The following is a 20,287-nucleotide window of genomic DNA, read 5'->3' as shown; positions in this document are numbered from 1 at the left end:
ATATTTCCATTTGCTATATGCTTTCCTGTAGAGGATTTTTGTCACTTCTTTTACTCACCATAACTTAACTAAGTATAGATATATATATATATATATATAGATATAGATATATTGTAACATCATTGGAAGAGGAGATCAGTGTATCTCGAAAGCTCGCAAGAATAAAAGCATTCGTTAGTCACAGAACGGTATCGTCTATTCTTTTTTGATTATATATATATCAGTTTATTTTATGTATTACAGCCCCAGGGGTTATGTCACATCAACATTGGCCAAAAGGGAGGAACGGAAGCAACTTTACTGAAATATATTAAGGAACAAGAGGAGTATACAGCTACATGCAGCAGAAACTATCTTCCCCTAGCACAGTGCCTGGGAAATGTTACTGTCTTGTTTCTAATCTGCACAGCATGTGACACGTGATCCGTTTTGAAGTCTAAAAACTACAACTCCCATGATCCCCTTGGTGTGAGCATGCGCAGTAGGACACAGAGCTGTGACCTGGATGTAGTCAGTGTCTCCACTTCCGGGAAAGTGAACCGGAGACTGCAGCAGAGAGAGAAGAAATCAGAGTACACCGCCTGCGGCAATGCCAAGAGGTAGGGGGGGGGGGGGGGGGGGGCATTTTGCCCGCTGTGGGGTCTCTTACCAGTGGCTTCCTCTGCAGCTCCTGAGACCGCGTTGCCATGACACAATTGGCTTTGCATCTCATCCCAGGCTATGTTTAAAAGCTGTGTTTAAAGCAGCATGCATTGGCTTAAGGATTTTCCATGTAATGTGGACTTGACAAAAGATGGCAAGGTGCTCATTTTCATGTAATTTCCCAGAATCCCTTGCTGCAGTGGAAGCAGTGTATGATGGGTGATAATGGGGAAATGCAGGGTTGCAGACCTGTCTAAGGCCAGGTCCCTGCAGCTGTCTGCAGACCGGGGAATTCAGCTGCACAAGGCGCCGTAGCTTTAGATGTGAATGTGCTCACCAGTTATATATACACCTCTTTTTTTACCCCCTCCCCCCAGCTCAGTTTTTAGCACCTCCCCTCAGCTCAGTTTTTAACATCTCCCCCCCCTCCCCCTGTGATTTAGTGAGCCCTCGAGCTGAATCTTCACCAATTGATCACAGGAGAACGTATCGATCGGCAACTAAGCTAATCACTTGTAAGTGTTTGGATTACATTGATGTGAAACTTCTTTAGCGGCAAATACCGCAGAAACATTTGCCTGGCAGTAAAGCTAAGGCCCCGCTCCCTATGTCAGCGCGCCCGCACTGCAGACAGGCGGCGCGCTGACAGGCACAGACCGCGATATGCGGTCTGTAGGGAGCCGGGAGGGAGGGGAGCGGGAGGGAGGGGAGCGGGAGTGGGAGGGGAGCGGGAGTGGGAGGGAGCGGAGTGTGAGGGAGGGGGGCGGGAGTGGGAGGGATCTGATCGTGGTGCCGTCCACCCCCCCACAACCACCCCCACACACAACCCATACATACTGTGACAAACAGCTTACTCCGGGGCTCCGCTGCTTGTCCGGGACGGTTAGAACACGGTCTTTTGGGGTAGGTTAAATGAGGAGGCGTCACGTACTGTTCCTTTAAACAGGCTGTGCCTGGTTTATTCAGTCCCAGGCACTGAGACTGCCACAGTGCATACAACAAAACACATCAAAACAAAAACTGCTCACCTGAGCGATAACTTAACTTAGATTTCCCTAACTCAGGGTGGAAGTGGCTTTTCCACTTTCCAACAACAAAACAAGGTACTTTTGCAGAGTTAGCCAAATGAATAGAACAATTGAACCTGTGTGGGGAAGGGGCTTCTCCCCACTGTGTTCAGCAGCCTTCCAGGCTCTGGAGAAGAGACAAGAGCAAACAGGAAATCAGTCTTACATACCTGATTTCTAATTAGCATGACAGGTGACAGAAATCCCTCCGTTCCAGCGCTTGCCCAAAACTGTGGGATGGAGTGCATGTATTATAAGGCTGCACTCCCAGGCCAGACAGGATAGAAACTGTTCAGTATCCTGGGAGCCCTATATATGGAATTTATTACCATCCCCTGGTTTCTGTCACATATCCTCCCCCCCAGCTCAGACCCTGAGGGATGAGCGACCATGGATATTAGGGAGTGCATCCTTGACAACCCGTCAGCATTGCCATGTTTGTGCCCTGACCTGTGTTCCACAGAAAATTTAAAGGGTTGTAGGCTTAGGAACCACCTGGTCACTCTAGCATTCTTTTCCCTGTTTTGACACATCCAGGTAAGGGGTGCATGATCTGTGACCAACCGGAATTTTCTCCCCAACAGGTAGTATTTGAGCGTCTCTACAGCCCACTTTATTGCGAGACACTCTTTCTCTACTATGGAGTAATTTTTCTCCTGGGGATTTAGTTTCCTACTTAAATAAAGGATGGGGTGTTCCTCACCTTGAGACTCCTGGGAGAGTACCGCCCCCAGCCCTACCTCAGATGCGTCGGTTTGGACTACGAACTCTTTGGAGAAGTCAGGTGTGACCAACACTGGTTGGGCACAGAGAGCTTCTTTCAGGCTTCTAAAGGCCTGTTCGGTTTCGGGGGACCACTTTACCATAAGTGGTCCTCTTGCTTTTGTGAAGTCGGTTAGTGGGGTTGCCTTAGTCGCAAAATTGGGAATAAACCTTCTATAGTACCCAATTAACCCCAAAAAGGTCCTTACTTGTTTTTTTGTAACTGGCCTTGGCCAACCTTGTATCGCCTCCACTTTGAGTGTTTGGGGTTTGAGTAAACCTCTGCCAATAGAATACCCCAGATACTTGGCCTCCTCCAGACCAATGGTGCATTTAGCGGGGTTAGCAGTTAGTCCAGCAGACCGAACTGCGTCGAGCACAGCTTGGACCTTTGGAAGGTGGGATTGCCAATCTTCACTATGGATTACCACATCATCCAGGTAGGCAGCAGCATACCGAGCATGTGGTTTTAACATTTTATCCATCATTCTTTGGAATGTGGCGGGAGCTCCATGTAAGCCAAAAGGCAGCACCCTATACTGAAAGAGGCCGTCTGGGGTTGAGAAGGCTGTCTTTTCTTTTGCCCTTTCTGTGAGGGGAACCTGCCAGTACCCTTTTGTTAGGTCTAGGGTTGTGAGATATCGGGCTTTGCCCAGTCTCTCTACAAGTTCATCTACCCTGGGCATAGGGTAAGTATCAAATTTTGACACCGCGTTTAGTTTCCGGTAGTCATTACAAAACCTTGTTGTACCATCTGGCTTTGGGACTAAGACTATAGGGCTGTTCCACCCACTTTGGGATTCCTCAATTACGCCTAGTTTTAGCATTTTTTTAACCTCTAAACTTATAGCCTCTCTTTTGGCCTCTGGGATTCGGTACGGTTTAAGGTTAACTCGGACCCCCGGTTCAGAGACTAGGTCATGTTCAATTACGCTAGTTCTACCTGGCTGTGTAGAGAAGATTTCTTTGTTTCTGCTCACTAAATTCTGAACCTCTTGTTTCTGATGAATGGACAGGGTTTCAGCTATGCTAACCTCTGGGTCAGTTTCTTGACTCTCTGACGGACCTGGGGTTACTAGGGTTGACAAGACTTCTCTATCTTTCCAGGGCTTGAGTAGGTTTATATGGTAAATTTGCTCAGGTTTCCTCCTACCTGGCTGTCTTACCTTATAATTTACTTCTCCCACTCTTTCCAAGACCTCAAATGGCCCATGCCATTTAGCAAGGAATTTACTTTCCACGGTGGGAACCAGAACTAGTACCCTATCACCTGGAAAAAAAATTCTGACCCTAGCACCCTTATTATACGTATTCCTCTGTGCTTCTTGAGCTTTCTCCATGTGTTCCCTCACTATGGGTAGGACTGCAGCAATGCGGTCCTGCATCTGGGCAACATGCTCTATTACACTTCTGTAAGGGGTAACCTCGTGTTCCCAAGTCTCTTTGGCTATATCCAGTAAGCCCCTTGGGTGTCGGCCATACAATAGTTCAAACGGGGAGAAGCCTGTGGATGATTGGGGAACTTCCCTAATGGCAAATAACAGGTACGGTAACAAACAATCCCAGTTTTTCCCATCTTTATCGACCGCCCGCCGTAACATGCTCTTTAATGTTTTATTGAACCTTTCCACTAAACCATCTGTTTGTGGATGATAGACTGAGGTTCTGAGATGCTTGATTTTTAGGAGTTTACATAACTCTTTTGTTACTTGGGACATAAACGGTGTTCCCTGGTCAGATAGAATCTCTTTAGGAATTCCAACCCGGGAAAACAGAACTACTAACTCTTTTGCTATGTTTTTGGCAGAGGTGCTACGTAGGGGAACTGCCTCCGGATATCGGGTGGCATAATCTAATATTACCAATATATGCTGATGTCCCCTAGCAGACTTTATTAGGGGTCCTACTAGATCCATAGCAATCCGGTCAAATGGTACCTCTATTATGGGAAGGGGTACCAATGGGCTGCGGTACGCCTTGAACGGGGCGGTGATCTGACATGCTGGGCATGAGGAACAATAATTCGTAATTTCTGCCAGAACCCCAGGCCAATAGAAGCTTCGGAGAACCTTTTCTTTTGTCTTTTCCACCCCTAGGTGTCCCCCCAATGGATGACTATGTGCGAGGTGTAACACTACATTACGGAATGTCCGTGGTACCAACAATTGTTTAGTTGTAACTGATTTTCTTTTATCAACCCGATATACTAGGTCGTTCTCTACCTCGAAGTAGGGGTAAGCAAGCGACCTATCTGGTTGGCCAAGAGTACTATTCAGGTCCCGTATATTTCCCCTTGCTACCTCTAATGTGGGGTCCTCCCACTGGGCCTTCTTAAAACTCCCAGGACTGACCTCTAGGTCAGCGAGGGTCTTATCCGGTTCTGGGGTGGTAAGTGTCTGATCAACATCCTGATTTGGGGTATTCCCTACCAAAGTAGTGATGGGGAAGGGAATTTTACAGCACTCCTCCTTTTCCCCCTTCTTATTTGGGCCCTCGTCAACCTCCATTTCTGAAAACGGGAAAGGATTTATTTCTTCTAATACTTCGTTATGGTCCGCTATTGAACTCTGGGCGTTATTCTGAGCGGGGGACCACATTTTTAGAAAATGGGGAAAGTCGGTCCCTATTAACACATCATGTGCCAGTTTGGGTACAATACCCACCTTGAAATCTAAAGTACCAAACTCTGTTTAAAAAAAAACATCAACAGTGGAATATTCATGATTATCCCCATGTATACAACAAATTGCCATTCTTTGTGAACTGTTTCCCTGTTTCTTCTTAATGGGCAAGAGGTATTCGGACACTAGTGTGACCATGCTCCCAGAGTCCAGAAGTGCCCGAACCCTCCTACCATTAACCTTTACAAATGCCCACAGATGGTTATTCAAGGGGTCCTCTGGGCTAGGGCGCATACATTGGGACAACAGCGAATAAGGTTCCACGCTGTTGCATTGCATGGGCTCATCATTTAGTGGGCAGATTTTTGCTGTGTGGCCCCTCTCATGACAATTTACACATTTAGGTACATAGTCTGTGTCCCACTTAGAGCTTTTTCCCGGCTCCCCATGTTGGCTATTGCCCTTAGTGTGCGAACCACTGTTGCTGGTGCTGCGTGAAGGTGGTCGCCGCTCTTCAGCTCCCCTTAACCCCGGTACCCTTTTACCGTCTCTGGAAGAGTCCTGGAACCTCGGGTAGTGGGGTTGCTCCACGACTGTGGGTTGCGGGTGCTCTCCTGCTGCATTGTACCTTTCTACGAGGGCCACAAGCTCATCCGCATTGTGGGGGTCACTCCGACTGACCCAATGGCGTAAGGCAGAGGGAAGTTTCCTCAAGAACTGGTCCATGACCAACCGTTCCACGATGTGGCTTGCTGAGTTGATCTCGGGTTGTAGCCACTTCCGGGCGAGGTGGATGAGGTCATACATCTGGCTTCGGGTGGCTTTATCCATCGTGAAGGACCATGCGTGAAACCTTTGGGCGCGAACAGCCGTGGTTACGCCGAGGCGGGCGAGGATCTCGAACTTCAATTTTGCATAGACGTTAGCTTCGGCTGGCTCTAGATCAAAGTAAGCCTTCTGGGGTTCGCCGCTTAGGAAGGGTGCGATTAGACCAGCCCACTCAGCTTCTGGCCATCCCTCTCTCTGTGCCGTGCGTTCAAACGTGAGAAGATAGGCTTCCACATCATCCGAGGGTCCCATCTTCTGAAGGTAGTGGCTTGCCCTGGTCATTTTCGGAACTGGGGCTGCCGCTGCCAGTGGAAGGTTACTGATAGTCCCCCTCAGGATCTCGAGTTCCTGCTGTAAGCCCTGAGCGAACCGCTGTTGCTCCTCTCTCAGCAAGCGGTTTGTCTCTTGCTGGTTTGCATTCGCCTGTTGCAGGATTGCATTAGTCTCTTGCTGGTTTATTAACAGCTGTCGCTGGGTTTCACTCGCCTGTTGCTGGGCTTCATTCGCGTCTTTCTGGACAGCGACATTGCGTACCAGCGCACTCACCACGTCTTCCATCTTGTTTGGAGAGAGAGAGAAAAAACTTTTTTTTTTTTTTTTTTTTAAAGTTCTTTAACCCCCAGACCTTTTAGTGTTCTGCCCGCATTCTCCACCATATGTGACAAACAGCTTACTCCGGGGCTCTGCTGCTTGTCCGGGACGGTTAGAACACGGTCTTTTGGGGTAGGTTAAATGAGGAGGCGTCACGTACTGTTCCTTTAAACAGGCTGTGCCTGGTTTATTCAGTCCCAGGCACTGAGACTGCCACAGTGCATACAACAAAACACATCAAAACAAAAACTGCTCACCTGAGCGATAACTTAACTTAGATTTCCCTAACTCAGGGTGGAAGTGGCTTTTCCACTTTCCAACAACAAAACAAGGTACTTTTGCAGAGTTAGCCAAATGAATAGAACAATTGAACCTGTGTGGGGAAGGGGCTTCTCCCCACTGTGTTCAGCAGCCTTCCAGGCTCTGGAGAAGAGACAAGAGCAAACAGGAAATCAGTCTTACATACCTGATTTCTAATTAGCATGACAGGTGACAGAAATCCCTCAGTTCCAGCGCTTGCCCAAAACTGTGGGATGGAGTGCATGTATTATAAGGCTGCACTCCCAGGCCAGACAGGATAGAAACTGTTCAGTATCCTGGTAGCCCTATATATGGAATTTATTACCATCCCCTGGTTTCTGTCACAATACATACACATACACACACACACACACACACACATACACACACACTTTAACCCGCAGCTCCTTCCCTGCTCCCCGCCCAAGGCGCCTTCCATCTAGCTCCTTCCCTCTCCTCCTCCCCATTGGCTGACTCGCGTACCACGTGACGCGTCAGCGCTGAAAATCACTAGGATCTTGCAGCATCGGCTGCCTGACGCGTCACAGTATGTAGTCAGCCCTGCCGGAAGGAGGCAGCAGGGGGCAACGACCATTAGGGTAAGGGTCTGGTGGCTCGCGGCCGTGCGCCCCGCCGGCCCCAGCGGGTTCACAGCCTAAATTGCCCTGAAGGTGACAGAAGAACAGTACAGGTAGTGACATCACTGCTGGCAGAAGAAGCCATCAGCGACGTCAGTGTTGTCACCTCCCATCAGTTATCCACAATATCTCCTGCTCTTCGGACGGGAGCTGCGCCGTGTCGCCGGGGGAAGAGAGTGGGGTTTCTGCTCTGGGCTGCGGGAGCCCACTCGTGTCCAGTAGCGAGGAGGAAGGTGGCGTGCACAGAGCACACAGATATTCTCCTCTTCGGCCGGGAAATGCGCTGTCTCCCCGCAGCTACGCCGGAGAGAGGAGAGGGGGGGGAATAGCTGGAGCGAACCCTCCACCCCAGCGCCACACTTGGAGGACACAAACACACGCAACACAGTGATACGCACACTGACTGCGCGCACACACAGTGACCGATGCACACGAACAGTGGCACTCACACGTAGTGACACAGTGATACACACACATACACTGACTCACACACAGTGACTGGCGCACACTCACTGACACATCAAAACAAAAACTGCTCACCTGAGCGATAACTTAACTTAGATTTCCCTAACTCAGGGTGGAAGTGGCTTTTCCACTTTCCAACAACAAAACAAGGTACTTTTGCAGAGTTAGCCAAATGAATAGAACAATTGAACCTGTGTGGGGAAGGGGCTTCTCCCCACTGTGTTCAGCAGCCTTCCAGGCTCTGGAGAAGAGACAAGAGCAAACAGGAAATCAGTCTTACATACCTGATTTCTAATTAGCATGACAGGTGACAGAAATCCCTCAGTTCCAGCGCTTGCCCAAAACTGTGGGATGGAGTGCATGTATTATAAGGCTGCACTCCCAGGCCAGACAGGATAGAAACTGTTCAGTATCCTGGGAGCCCTATATATGGAATTTATTACCATCCCCTGGTTTCTGTCACAATACATACACATACACACACACACACACACACACATACACACACACTTTAACCCGCAGCTCCTTCCCTGCTCCCCGCCCAAGGCGCCTTCCATCTAGCTCCTTCCCTCTCCTCCTCCCCATTGGCTGACTCGCGTACCACGTGACGCGTCAGCGCTGAAAATCACTAGGATCTTGCAGCATCGGCTGGCTGACGCGTCACAGTATGTAGTCAGCCCTGCCGGAAGGAGGCAGCAGGGGGCAACGACCATTAGGGTAAGGGTCTGGTGGCTCGCGGCCGTGCGCCCCGCCGGCCCCAGCGGGTTCACAGCCTAAATTGCCCTGAAGGTGACAGAAGAACAGTACAGGTAGTGACATCACTGCTGGCAGAAGAAGCCATCAGCGACGTCAGTGTTGTCACCTCCCATCAGTTATCCACAATATCTCCTGCTCTTCGGACGGGAGCTGCGCCGTGTCGCCGGGGGAAGAGAGTGGGGTTTCTGCTCTGGGCTGCGGGAGCCCACTCGTGTCCAGTAGCGAGGAGGAAGGTGGCGTGCACAGAGCACACAGATATTCTCCTCTTCGGCCGGGAAATGCGCTGTCTCCCCGCAGCTACGCCGGAGAGAGGAGAGGGGGGGGAATAGCTGGAGCGAACCCTCCACCCCAGCGCCACACTTGGAGGACACAAACACACGCAACACAGTGATACGCACACTGACTGCGCGCACACACAGTGACCGATGCACACGAACAGTGGCACTCACACGTAGTGACACAGTGATACACACACATACACTGACTCACACACAGTGACTGGCGCACACTCACTGACACACACTGACTGGCGGTCACGCGCACACTGACTGGTGTGCACAGTGACACACACACACAAACACGAGGAATTCACAGTTAATATAAATGAATTGCAAATAGCTAAAACACGCGTTCTAAGTCAAACTTCTTTGCGTTTTGGCACTGAAAATGTGTTTTGATTTTTTTTTTTTTCCACATGAAATTTTTATTGGGAATTAGGTACAGACAGCAAATTATCTCCCAACCCATTATCTTACATTGGTGTAACCAACCATCCCCGTTTTTTTTGTTTTTTTTATACAGTTATGTAAATTCAGGAAAAACAGAGCCAACAAGACATCACATAAAGGAAAAAAAAAAAAAAACACTTGACTCACTGCGGAGGCTCACACCCACACTCTGACACAAAAGGAAGGGGGGGGGGGTGGGTTGTAGCCATGGATGGTTCACTCCGTTATCAGCGACTTCTTCCATTACATTTTTGGCTCTGACCGATCTTGTCCGTGTTGGCTTACCAGTCTGCCCTGTCATCTTCTGTCTCAACTGGTTTGTCAGAGGAGAATGCACGTACATCTATCATTGCCAAATAGTAGTAGCATCTACCCCAGGGATATCTGTTTTGTCTAACCAAGGGGACCATGTTTGGAGAAATTTTGTGCCGGTGTCGTTGACCAGACTTGTCAACTGTTCCATCCGGCAGACGTACCAAATTCTGTTTCTAATCTTAGGAATCGTAGGTATTTCTGGTTGCTTTCATAGTGCTGCGAGCTCACACCGTGTGGCTGTTGCAAAGTGGGCAACTAATTTGTGCTCTGATCTGTTTAGCCCCTGCATGCATCTGCCAAGCAGGAACAGCCAGGGGTCAAAGGAACCGAGATGGCCAGTATACTCTGCAGCCACGTCCGAATGTCTTCCCAAAGCGGGGCCACTTTGGTGCAGCTCCACAGCATATGCAGCAAGTCTGCCTGTTCTCCACATTGTTTAGGACACAATGGGGAGTATCCCTTGACAAACTTCGCTTATCTTGTTGGGGTCAGATACCACCTCATAAGCACTTTATATGCATTCTCCCGTAACGTGGTGCATATGGAGCTCTTTGCTACCGCCAGCAGAATATGGTCCCAGTCTTCGTCTTCTAAAGTCTCGTCCAAATCTATTTCCTATCGTTTTTGGTAACTAAGTCTGGTGTCATTGTCGTTTGCTGTACACACTACCTCCCGGTATATCCCAGATGTGAGTCCCGCTGTTACTGCTCTTCTAGAGCAGAGTGTTCAATATTGGTTCTTTTAGGTCGATTTGGAATTTTTGTGTAGAATGCTCTGATCTGGAGGTATTTAAAAAACTCGGAATTTGGTATCTCCTTCTCAGATTTGATTTGTTCGAAGGTTTTTATCGATTGGCTGCCCTCCAGATGCAATAGCCGAGTGAGGCCTTTTTGTTTCCAGATTGCAAAACTATTGCTAGTCAGGCCCGGAGCGAAGTCAGGGTTACCCACAAAGGGGGTCATGAGAGAATGCCTGTTTGTCAGCGCATATCTATACTTGGTGGCCTCCCAGATTGACAGGGAGCTAATCACCGCGGACTGCGGCTCTATGGTATTTTTACGTGCCCGTGTTCGAAGCCAAATTAGATCTTGTAAGGTGACCGGGGCACAGCAGTCTTCCTCTAATTCGACCCATCTTCTGAGGCTGGGGTGACTGGGCCATTGTACAATTTGGCTTAATTGTGCCACTCGAAAATACGATAACAAGCAAGGTACCGCTAGTACGCCTCGTGGGGTTGGGCGTTTGAGAATGCTATTTTTAATCCGTGGTTTCTTGCTACCCCAGACAAATTTCACCATGGCAGACTGTAAAAGAAGAATGTCCTCCCTGACCACCTGGGCCGGGATCGCCTGAAACAGGTATAATATTCTAGGGAGGAGATTCATTTTGATGCTATGTATTCTGCCAATCCATGAAATTCCAAATCCTGCCCAGGTCCTGAGTTCGTCTTTTAGAGTCCGTATTAGTCTGGGATAGTTTGCTTTATATAGGGCCTTATAATGTTTGGTGATATTTATACCTAGGTATTTGATTTCGAGGCTTGCCATTTAAATTTAAAGTTTAGTTCTATCAGTTTTTCGGCGGCCTTAGGCAGATTAATGCTTAAGGCTTCTGACTTAGTTTGGTTGATTTTGAATCCTGATAACTTATTAAATTCTCCTAGTAAACTGAAAACATTTGGCAGAGAGATAAGAGGTTTTGATAATGTTAAAATCACGTCATCTGCGTACAGGGCCACTTTATGTGACTGCTTCTGTGTTTGAATCCCTGTTATATCGGGGTTTAGGCGAATGTGTGCTGCCAATGGTTCAATGCATAGCGCGAATAATAGGGGCGACAGGGGGCAACCCTGTCTGGTGCCACTCTTTATTTGGAATTGCTCCGACGGGAAGCCCTGGTGTCTGACCTCGCCGTTGGTCCCTCATAAAGAGCCAGAATAGCGCCCAAGATTCTGCCGCGAAAGCCAAATGCTCCCAACGTCTCCCTTAAGTAGGGCCAATCAATTCGATCAAATGCCTTTTCGGCGTCAAGACTCAACACCATGGAGGGGATGTTTTTCCGTTGGGCCAAATCAATTAAATCTATTACCCTCCTGGTATTGTCCGCCGCCTGTCTCCCACTGATGAACCCCACTTGATCCGGGTGAACCAATTTCGGCATGACCTGATTTATCCTGTTTGCTAATAATTTAGAGAATATTTTTGTGTCCAAATTGATCAGGGAAATAGGCCTGTAACTTTTACAGTCTGCTGGGTCTTTTCCCTGTTTATGGATCAGTGAGATTGATGCCTGGAGCATCTGGCTTGGTATAGGGGCACCTGCTAGAAATTAGTTGAATAATTTTAATAGATGCGGAGCTAGGTTTTTCCGGAATTTCTTATAATATAGATTAGAGAAGCCATCGGGGCCAGGGGCCTTTGATGGCTTCAATGTCTTGAGTACCTCAGTTAGCTCCTCCATCGAGAAGTCTGCCTGTAGCGCCTCTAGCTCGTCTCTGCTTAAGTTAGGTAATTTTGCCGTTCTTAGGAATGTTTTGAGTTGTTTATGAGTCGCCTCACTTTGGACTACTTTTTTCCCATCATAAAGAGACTCATAATATTGTTTAAATTCTTCTACAATTTGTTTTGGGTCAGATATAAGGTCGCAGTTCTTTAATCGAATTGCATTAATGCGATAATTCGAAATTTTATTGCGTAATTTATTGGCAAATAGGGTATCTGGCTTGTTTGCTTTTTCGTAAAACTTCCGCTTGGTCCAGTTTATGTCCCTCTCTGCCTGGGAGGCCAGCAACAAATTTAATTTTGTTCTTGTGTCTAGCCATTCTTTTCGGGTTGTGGCTAGTTTATTATTTTTATGTATAGTAGATAGAGCAGATAATTGTGATTGTAGTATTTTAATTTTATTATTCCTATCTCTCTTGCGTCGGGCTGCAATCCCGATAAGTGTTCCCCGTAAGGTTGCCTTATGGGCCTCCCACAGGGTGGATTGTGTGGGAACTCTGCCCATGTTATCTTGGAAATATGCCCTGATCTCCTGACCCACGGTGTGTTCAATCTCTGGGATTTTGAGGAGTAACTCATTGAGTTTCCAATTCGCTCCTGCTCTGTCTAATCTGAAGTGAGAGCACCGCAGCTCAATCGGTGCGTGATCTGACCACGAAATATCGTGGATCCCGGCATGGGAGATCACCGAGACCAATCTATGTGACACAAAGAGTTGGTCTATACGGCTATATCTGTCATGTGGGTGTGAGAAGAAGGTATAACCCCGCTCTCTTTGATGTCGTTCCCTCCAAATGTCAGTAATACCTCTTCCTTTAAGCTCTTTCGTCCAGATTGTTCTAACTCTAGTCTGTGCTTTTGTCTCTGGTGTACATCTCTGGTGTACATCTGTCTAGATCTGGGTCCAGGGTCTGGTTGAAGTCTCCCCCAAGTATAATACAGCCTTAGGCTATTTTGCGTAAGATTGCGAAAAACTTACTGACGAAGTCTCCGGTTTGTTCACCTGGAGCGTATACAATTGCTAGCGTCACCGCCTGACCCTGGACATTACCTACTAGTATTAGATATCGCCCATCTCTATCGCGTTTTGTGAGGTCTACTGTCAGAGTTAGTGTATTGTTTATTAGTGTTGCAACCCTTCTTTTCTTGACCGGAGCAGATGATGCAAACCATTGTTTGAATTTGCTGTCTATGTATTTTGGGGAGTTGGTCGTGGAAAAATGTGTTTCCTGAAGGAAAATTATGTCAGGATCAGTTCGTCTATAGTCTGTTATGGCCATTCTTCGTTTCCCTGGACTATTGAATCCTTTAACATTGTGTGACAATATTATAATGTCCTTACCCATTGATGTTGGTAAGTGTGTCACTAGCAAAACGAACAACGACACAAACACATACACTAAACCTAAAACAGGGATAACATAGCCTGTGGTCTGAGGAAGTCTATAACCTCCCGCCACAGTGATTGCCTCAAACCGATGGTCGCGTGGGATGTAATCTAGTGGCCTGCCTAGTTTGTTGCCACAGACCCTCCCGGCCCATCTCTTGAGGACTTTCATGAGCCATCAGTAATAAATTCTCTGGTGCTCAAGTGGAGACGCCTACCGACCTCGGAGCTACCCCCCTGCTCTGCTACCCCCCTTATCACCGATCTTATTGATTACCTAACTAAAACCCTGGCTTTCTAGTAGCTGCTCTCTTATTTCTTTGTAACCGTGTAACATTGAGTTAACTTTAAACATTAACTTTACCTAGTGTGGTGCTATCTCCCCTCTTATCCGTGTGTCCCTGACTTTTTAAACTCCTGAACTTGATCAATCGTGTCGTATGCCTGTATCACTTCGTTGTTTTTTTTTTTTTAAACTTCTGAGCTCTGCTTCCCTGTGAGTGCACGGGTGTATTGTGCCACCTGCCTTATGCTCCTGTGTGGGTGGCTGCACTTTGGATTTCTAGCCTGGGGGATCTCCTTCCTTTCTCCCTTTTATGTGTGCTTCGTCATGTTATCTGTTTCTGCTGCCCCTTATATGGCCTTGTTGTGTGCATATGTTGTGGTAGTCCCGGTATAACCCTTGCCGCCTGGCGTCTCTGCCGTTCCTTCTTCTTGCCTGTCCATTTTTTGCTGGCCTCTGGGGTCTCCGGCGCTCTCGGTGATGTAATTTCCTCTGGCGCGCTTGCCACCTCCAAGATGGCGGTCCCGCCGCTGCCGCTGCGGCACCATCTCCTCCCCTTCCGGTCTCCTCAGAAGCTGCCTGGACTCCGTGGGGGGAGGATGTCGCCTCGCTCTCTCTTCCCGCCTTAGATCTGCATCTTCCCGCCAGAGTCGTCTTCACCTCCTGTGGATCCATGATGGCGCCTGCTTCCATGCGCTCTTTCGCAGCCATCTTGGATTGTGTCTTCCCAGGCCCTGCCACAGGTTCTCAGCCGCGGAGCCAGCTTAGGTATTGGAGGTAAGTCTCTATGTGATCTTTGTTTGTTTTTCAGTTCCAGGGTTTGTGTTTGGGCTGGCCAGGCACAGGACATTTCAAGAATTTATTTGAGGGGAGAGTTACGACACAGAAACATTAACTCTGTAAGAGACCATAACTTCGGCCCAACATTAAACTGAGCACCCCAGCTCGGGGGCTTATGACTTCACTCTGAGTCTTCAGCCTACGATCTTGGACTTTTCCTCTGCGCTTTCATCTGCTGTTGCCAGCTCGGTTCTGGCACATCTTCGGCCGCAGCAGGAGCAGGTAAGGCGTTAGTTATGCCTAGCTTCTTGAGGAAGTCTTCTCCCTCCTCTATTTCCCTCATGCTGACTGTTTTGCCATTTTTAATAACTAGCAGCCCGAATGGGAAGGTCCACCTATATCTAATTGCCCTTTCTCTCAGTATCCCCGTTATGGGCTGTAGTTTGTGCCGTCTTATCAGCGTGAGAGGGGATAGATCCTGGTATATCTGGAGTGTTTGTCCATCGTAATTCCAACTCCCCTTTGCACGGGTTGCCTGGAACAGGGCTTCCTGTGTCCGGTAATGGTGCAGTCGTAGGATCACATACCTTGATCTGTCGGTATCTAGTGGACAGCTATGTAGGGCTCTATGGCAACGGTCCATTACCAGTTCTGCCGCTGTCTTTTCAGGTAAGACCTCGCTTATCCACTTAGTTATGAACGCCTCTGTGTCCGTCACTGTCTCAGCCAGCCCTCTTATCCGGACATTATTACGCCGCTCGCGGTTTTCCGCGTCCTCCTGTCTCTCGGCAAATTCTGTGACTTGGGCCTGTAGCTTATTCTGTTGTTTGGCGATTTTCTGGACTGACCTTATGGAGGCATCCACCTTCTACTCTACCTGTCTAGTATGTTCGCCGATACTCTGGACCTCTTTCCTCAGCCCTTGAATCTAGGCCTGTAGTAAGAACTTCACATCTCTATATAATTTTGTGAAGTCAAACCGGCAGCTGTTCCGGGCTGTCCACGGTGTCCTCCTCCCGCTCCGTATCCAACTCCCTATTCGAGTCGCGCGCCATTTCTGTGTCGGCTCGTTGCGCACGGGTTCTGGAAAAATAATTCTTTAAATCCTCTCCGTTTTTCTTTTTCTGGTTCACCGGAGCCATCACTGGGTCTTTGTGTACCGATATCAAGCTTTTATTGGGCGTTGTATGGGGTTTTCAGGGTAATTACACTTTATTAATTGCTGTGGGGGGACGGAGCTCTCAGGTTAGGCAGCCATCTACTCCGGGGTCGCGCATGTGCCTCTCGTGTTTTGATTTTTAATGAAAAACATCACCATCACAAATACAATTTCAGTGACAAAACATAAAGAAGTTTCACTTAAAATGCGCGTGCTCGGCACACACATAGTTTTTTATTTTTTGAACTGCTGCTTTAAATCCAACCTAGCGGTGGGAAACCATGAGATCACTTGGAGTACACGACTTCCTTGAAAAGGATGAAATCACCTTTTAACCCTTTTTGTGCCCTTGTGCTGTAGTTGCTATGTCACCGCGTCTGGCCCCATGATGTAATAGCTACGTCATAGTTATCCTGCTGGTTTTCCTAGGAGAGATGACATTCTGTTGTGAAGATTGAGATAATGTGTGTGGCTATCATCACTTCCATTTTGGCCTAACCGTATGCTTGTATGTATGCCAATTTGTTTCATTCGTGAATGAACTGTGAATGTTTGATTCTGCAGAGTATCGCTTCTGGATGTAACCCACCCTTGTGTAATTCCTACGAGTCATGTAATAAATTGAAATAGCATTCGTAAGCGATTTCTCCTGCATTAGATATTTCTGCTGACCGTAGGATTTGTTATCTAAAAGCTACATTGCATACAGGGCTGGACAGAGTAACTCCCTTATGTCACAAGGTTAAGAGGCCCACATTATGGTAAATTATCGATAAGAATATAGCGTATGCAGCATATTTAGGTATCAACCAATATGTATTTTTGCATGTCATCATATTATCATTTATCTCTAAGCCAGCCCCCTTAAGGGGTGTATTACTCATTTTGAAATGTATAAAAATGTGATATCAAGCAATATGTTGGCAGAGGCCTGAGTTCCTTGTTGGAATTCTTTTCTCTCAATTGTGCCTTGGTACAGATAAACTCATGTTGTTACTTTTTGAACCCTTGACTCATTGATTTTATTTCTACGCTTTGACACTGTGCTCCTGTGCAGGGCAGGACGGATCTATCACTACGTGGGATAGAAGGGAGGGGGTCTCCCTGTCTGTTCTGTCATCAGTGAGGGAGCGATCACGTGACCCCTCCGTCACTCAAAGGGTTAAAATAACTTTTACTTATTTGTGTATTGTGAAAGAAATCCTGTTCTGTATTTCTCCAGGAACATTTGTGTTTGACTAATGACAAATTATAATTACTTTGTTTATGGAAATGTTATGGTTTTTTGTTTGCTAACGGATTTTTTTAACTTGACAATCAGCTACATTTAACCTATTAAATATGCCATTGTTGTTGGTTCACGTTCTTCCTGGGAGGGACGGCCCCTTAAATACCATTTTCCTACTCTGCTTCAGTGTAAATAAATCCTTAGATTACAAACACATGAGTTTGTACAATCAGCCTTTTCTCCTTGCTAGCTATCCTAAGCGCTCCTTTTCCTCTCACCCCACACAAGTCTTTCCCCGTCATGGCCACTGTTTTCAAAGCCTTATTTTTCGAACCAGAGGCAGCTGCTGACATTATGGATATCTTTGTTTGCTGTCACCTACACCAGCGGTGACCAAACTTTTTATGCCGAGCCCACCTTTTCATCCATGACATTTCTCGGGCCCCACCTGCCTGATGTAATCAAAATCGCATGAAAAACAAAACCTTTATTAAACGGTATACAATGTAAATACTAATATGTCTAAATACTTATTTCAACAGCTCGCGCTTGCAAAATTAGTCTGCGTCCACGCTGCCGCTGAGAGCGGTGACATCACCAACTCTCCAAGCATGAGCACAGGGTGTCCTGCATAATTTTGCAAGCACGATTGTGGGGGGGGGGGAGGGGGGAGCATGGATCGGGGCTATTTCTGTGTGTGTTTGTGTGGCTGTGTGTGTGTGTGCACGTGTGCGCATTGACTGCTGCTAAGCGTGCTTCAAAGTCAATTTTGTTTGTCTCCCCAAGCGCCAAGCTTGGGAGATCGTACGCCCCCCAGTTTGTGCACCGCTGCATTCAATCACAACACCCATACACACACAATCACAACTGTAAGGAATCCACTCCTGGCTTTGATTATAGCTTTTGCAGACTTCTGCAGTTGCAAAAGCTTCCTCTGGCAATCAATGACACATGTGCTGCTTCTCATTGCAGCTTCTGCCCTGTGCTCCATCATTGGAGAAATACTCACACACCCTCCTCCTGTGATTGGATCTCCGCTCTTTATATCTTGGGCTTTGGCACTGAAACAGTGCCGAGCATAAATTCCTACCCTGGACGTTACTGTCTCTGCCACAAGCCACCCTGGCTTGTATCCTGGTGTACTAACCTTTCTGGTTCTTGTCCCTAGTTCCTGAGGCCTGCTGCTAGTTCCATGCGGGGGCCCGTTCCTGACTTCTCTGCTGAAGCGTTGTTTCCTGAGGCCGCCTGCTAGTTCCATGCGGGGGCCCGTTCCTGACTTCTCTGCTGAAGCGTTGTTTCCTGAGGCCGCCTGCTAGTTCCATGCGGGGGTCCGTTCCTGACTTCTCTGCTGAAGCGTTGTTTCCTGAGGCCGCCTGCTAGTTCCATGCGGGGGGCCCGTTCCTGACTTCTGTGCTGAAGCGTTGGTTTCCCGACGCTGCCCTGCGGTGTACTTTGGCCAGCCCGCTGTCTCCCCCTGCTGAGACCGGCGTCATGGGCCGAGGCCGCTCCTCACGAAGAGGTCACTCACGCTCCTAAGCTGAAGCAGGGAACTCCTGACTACCTGTTGCCGAACTCCTGCTTGAATAACGACGATGCTGCCTTCTCCACTCCTGACCCTGCTACGTACGACTACGAACTGCGCACTCCGGATCAGTCTGCGCGGACTAAGGTCGGTGATTATATAACCCCACCTGAGCCCCGCGGTCCGGTCCCGGTTTGTGGCGAGCACAATCGTAACAGTATGCTCGGCCCCACAAAACCGGACCGTGCTGTGGCGGGGGTTGGTAAATGTGTAACTGAACCTATGTCCCAGGCTGCGGACCAGTCCCTGTTTGGAAAACCATACCGGTTTGAGAGACTGCCTTCGCCTGAAACTGCGGGCATGTGTGAAGGTTTAACCCTCCCGGAAAGTCTGATTCGTAATGAACTCCTTACTAAAGCTCAGCGCCTTAGAGAGATGAAACAGCTCCTGGTTCCCCAACTGTACCCTTCTACTTCCACTATAGACTGGGAGACAGTGGATCTTAGGGTATTGGCCCAGACTCGTGATGCGTTTCATACGCTGTGCCTAGATTTCGAACACTCCATTATTCTACGGGACCCTCTCCTCGCTGCCTACGCACATTCTAATTATACCCATTTTCCCTCAAGCCCTTTTGCTGGACCCTTGGGCTATCCTGAGGAGCAGGAACAACCTCCAACTGTCTTGGTACCTCTACAGCCTAAAGAGGAATTTGCCACGGTCCCTGCTGCTGTCTCCTCCCCCTGCAACACTGACCCACTACCACTTTCTATTCACAAACTCCTTTTTGCTAGTCCTGTTGCTATACATGTAGGGTTGCCTCCCTCTCCTAAGAATGGCCAAACAGCTGCCACGGTTCCTACTCCCGTGTTAACCCCCCTGTGTTCAGACCCCGAGGTTATTCCTGTTTTAACCCTTGCTAGTCAGGTTTATGAGTCCTCCACTGTAAATCCCTGCATTGACAAGGTCAGTGTGTCTCACCCAGCACCAGAGAATGAACACAGTTTTCCCTCTATTTCTAACCCAGAATTTCTAAGCTCTGTCCCCGAGGTTATTTCTGCTTTAACCCCTGCTAGTCTGCTCTGTGAGGTCCCCATTGTTAACCCTTGTATTCCGCAGACTAATGTTAGGTCCTTAGGGCAAGAGGCTGAACCCCCTATGACCCCACTTGCGGAGGCTAGCTTCTCTTTTCCTGATTCTCAGGTACAGCCTAGCTTAACCCTTGAGGTTTTTCCTATGTTAACCCCCGCAGGTCAGCCCTATGAACCTCCCTTGGTAAATCCGCCAATCAAGGACACCTCCTTAGTTTCAGAGGATGAACCCCTTATGTTCCCTGACTCAGCTAAAATTCTCGGGGCTATGCCCCCTGAACTTTCGGCAATAATACTGGCTCCAGTTAAAAGTATTCTGGAACCGTTTGTTTCCCTAAGCCTGTTTGCAGAATCCCCACTCCTAGGTATGTCGCTGACCCAGTCTGTCACTCAGAGAGCTGAAATCCCTGCTTCTGAGCATAGACCCCTTTTCGTGGAATCTGTAGTCGTTTCTGATGTCCCAGACACTCTTTCCGAAATACCCACTTCAGAGACCAGCACAGTTGTGGTTGCCCCCCTTGTACTGTCTGTGTTCTCCTCTTCTCAAATCCTAGGGTTAAAAGCGAACCGTACATATTATGCCCCTTTCCAAGTGACCCCTTCTGGTATCAGCGTATCTGCTG

At 48.1% G+C, this 20,287-nt stretch overlaps 1 protein-coding gene across 2 annotated transcripts in view; it reads left to right on the top strand.

Moving 5' to 3' along the window:
• Positions 1–215: 215 nt before the first annotated feature.
• LOC142466840 (uncharacterized) overlaps positions 216–20,287 on the top strand; it is a 30,835-nt gene continuing 10,763 nt past the window's right edge. Inside the window, exon 1 of one of the 2 annotated variants that reach the window (XM_075572344.1) lies at positions 216–599. In XM_075572344.1, the coding sequence (XP_075428459.1) occupies positions 475–599 (125 nt within the window). In that variant the 5' untranslated portion in view covers positions 216–474. Of the gene's footprint in view, positions 600–12,531; positions 14,662–20,287 lie in introns of those variants that run through there. The other variant, XM_075572345.1, reaches the window with a different exon arrangement.

Source organism: Ascaphus truei, chromosome 15, assembly GCF_040206685.1.
Source record: "Ascaphus truei isolate aAscTru1 chromosome 15, aAscTru1.hap1, whole genome shotgun sequence".
Lineage (NCBI taxonomy): Eukaryota > Metazoa > Chordata > Amphibia > Anura > Ascaphidae > Ascaphus > Ascaphus truei.
The sequence above is the reverse complement of the archived record's forward strand: the minus strand, read 5'-3'. Positions and strand labels throughout refer to the sequence as shown.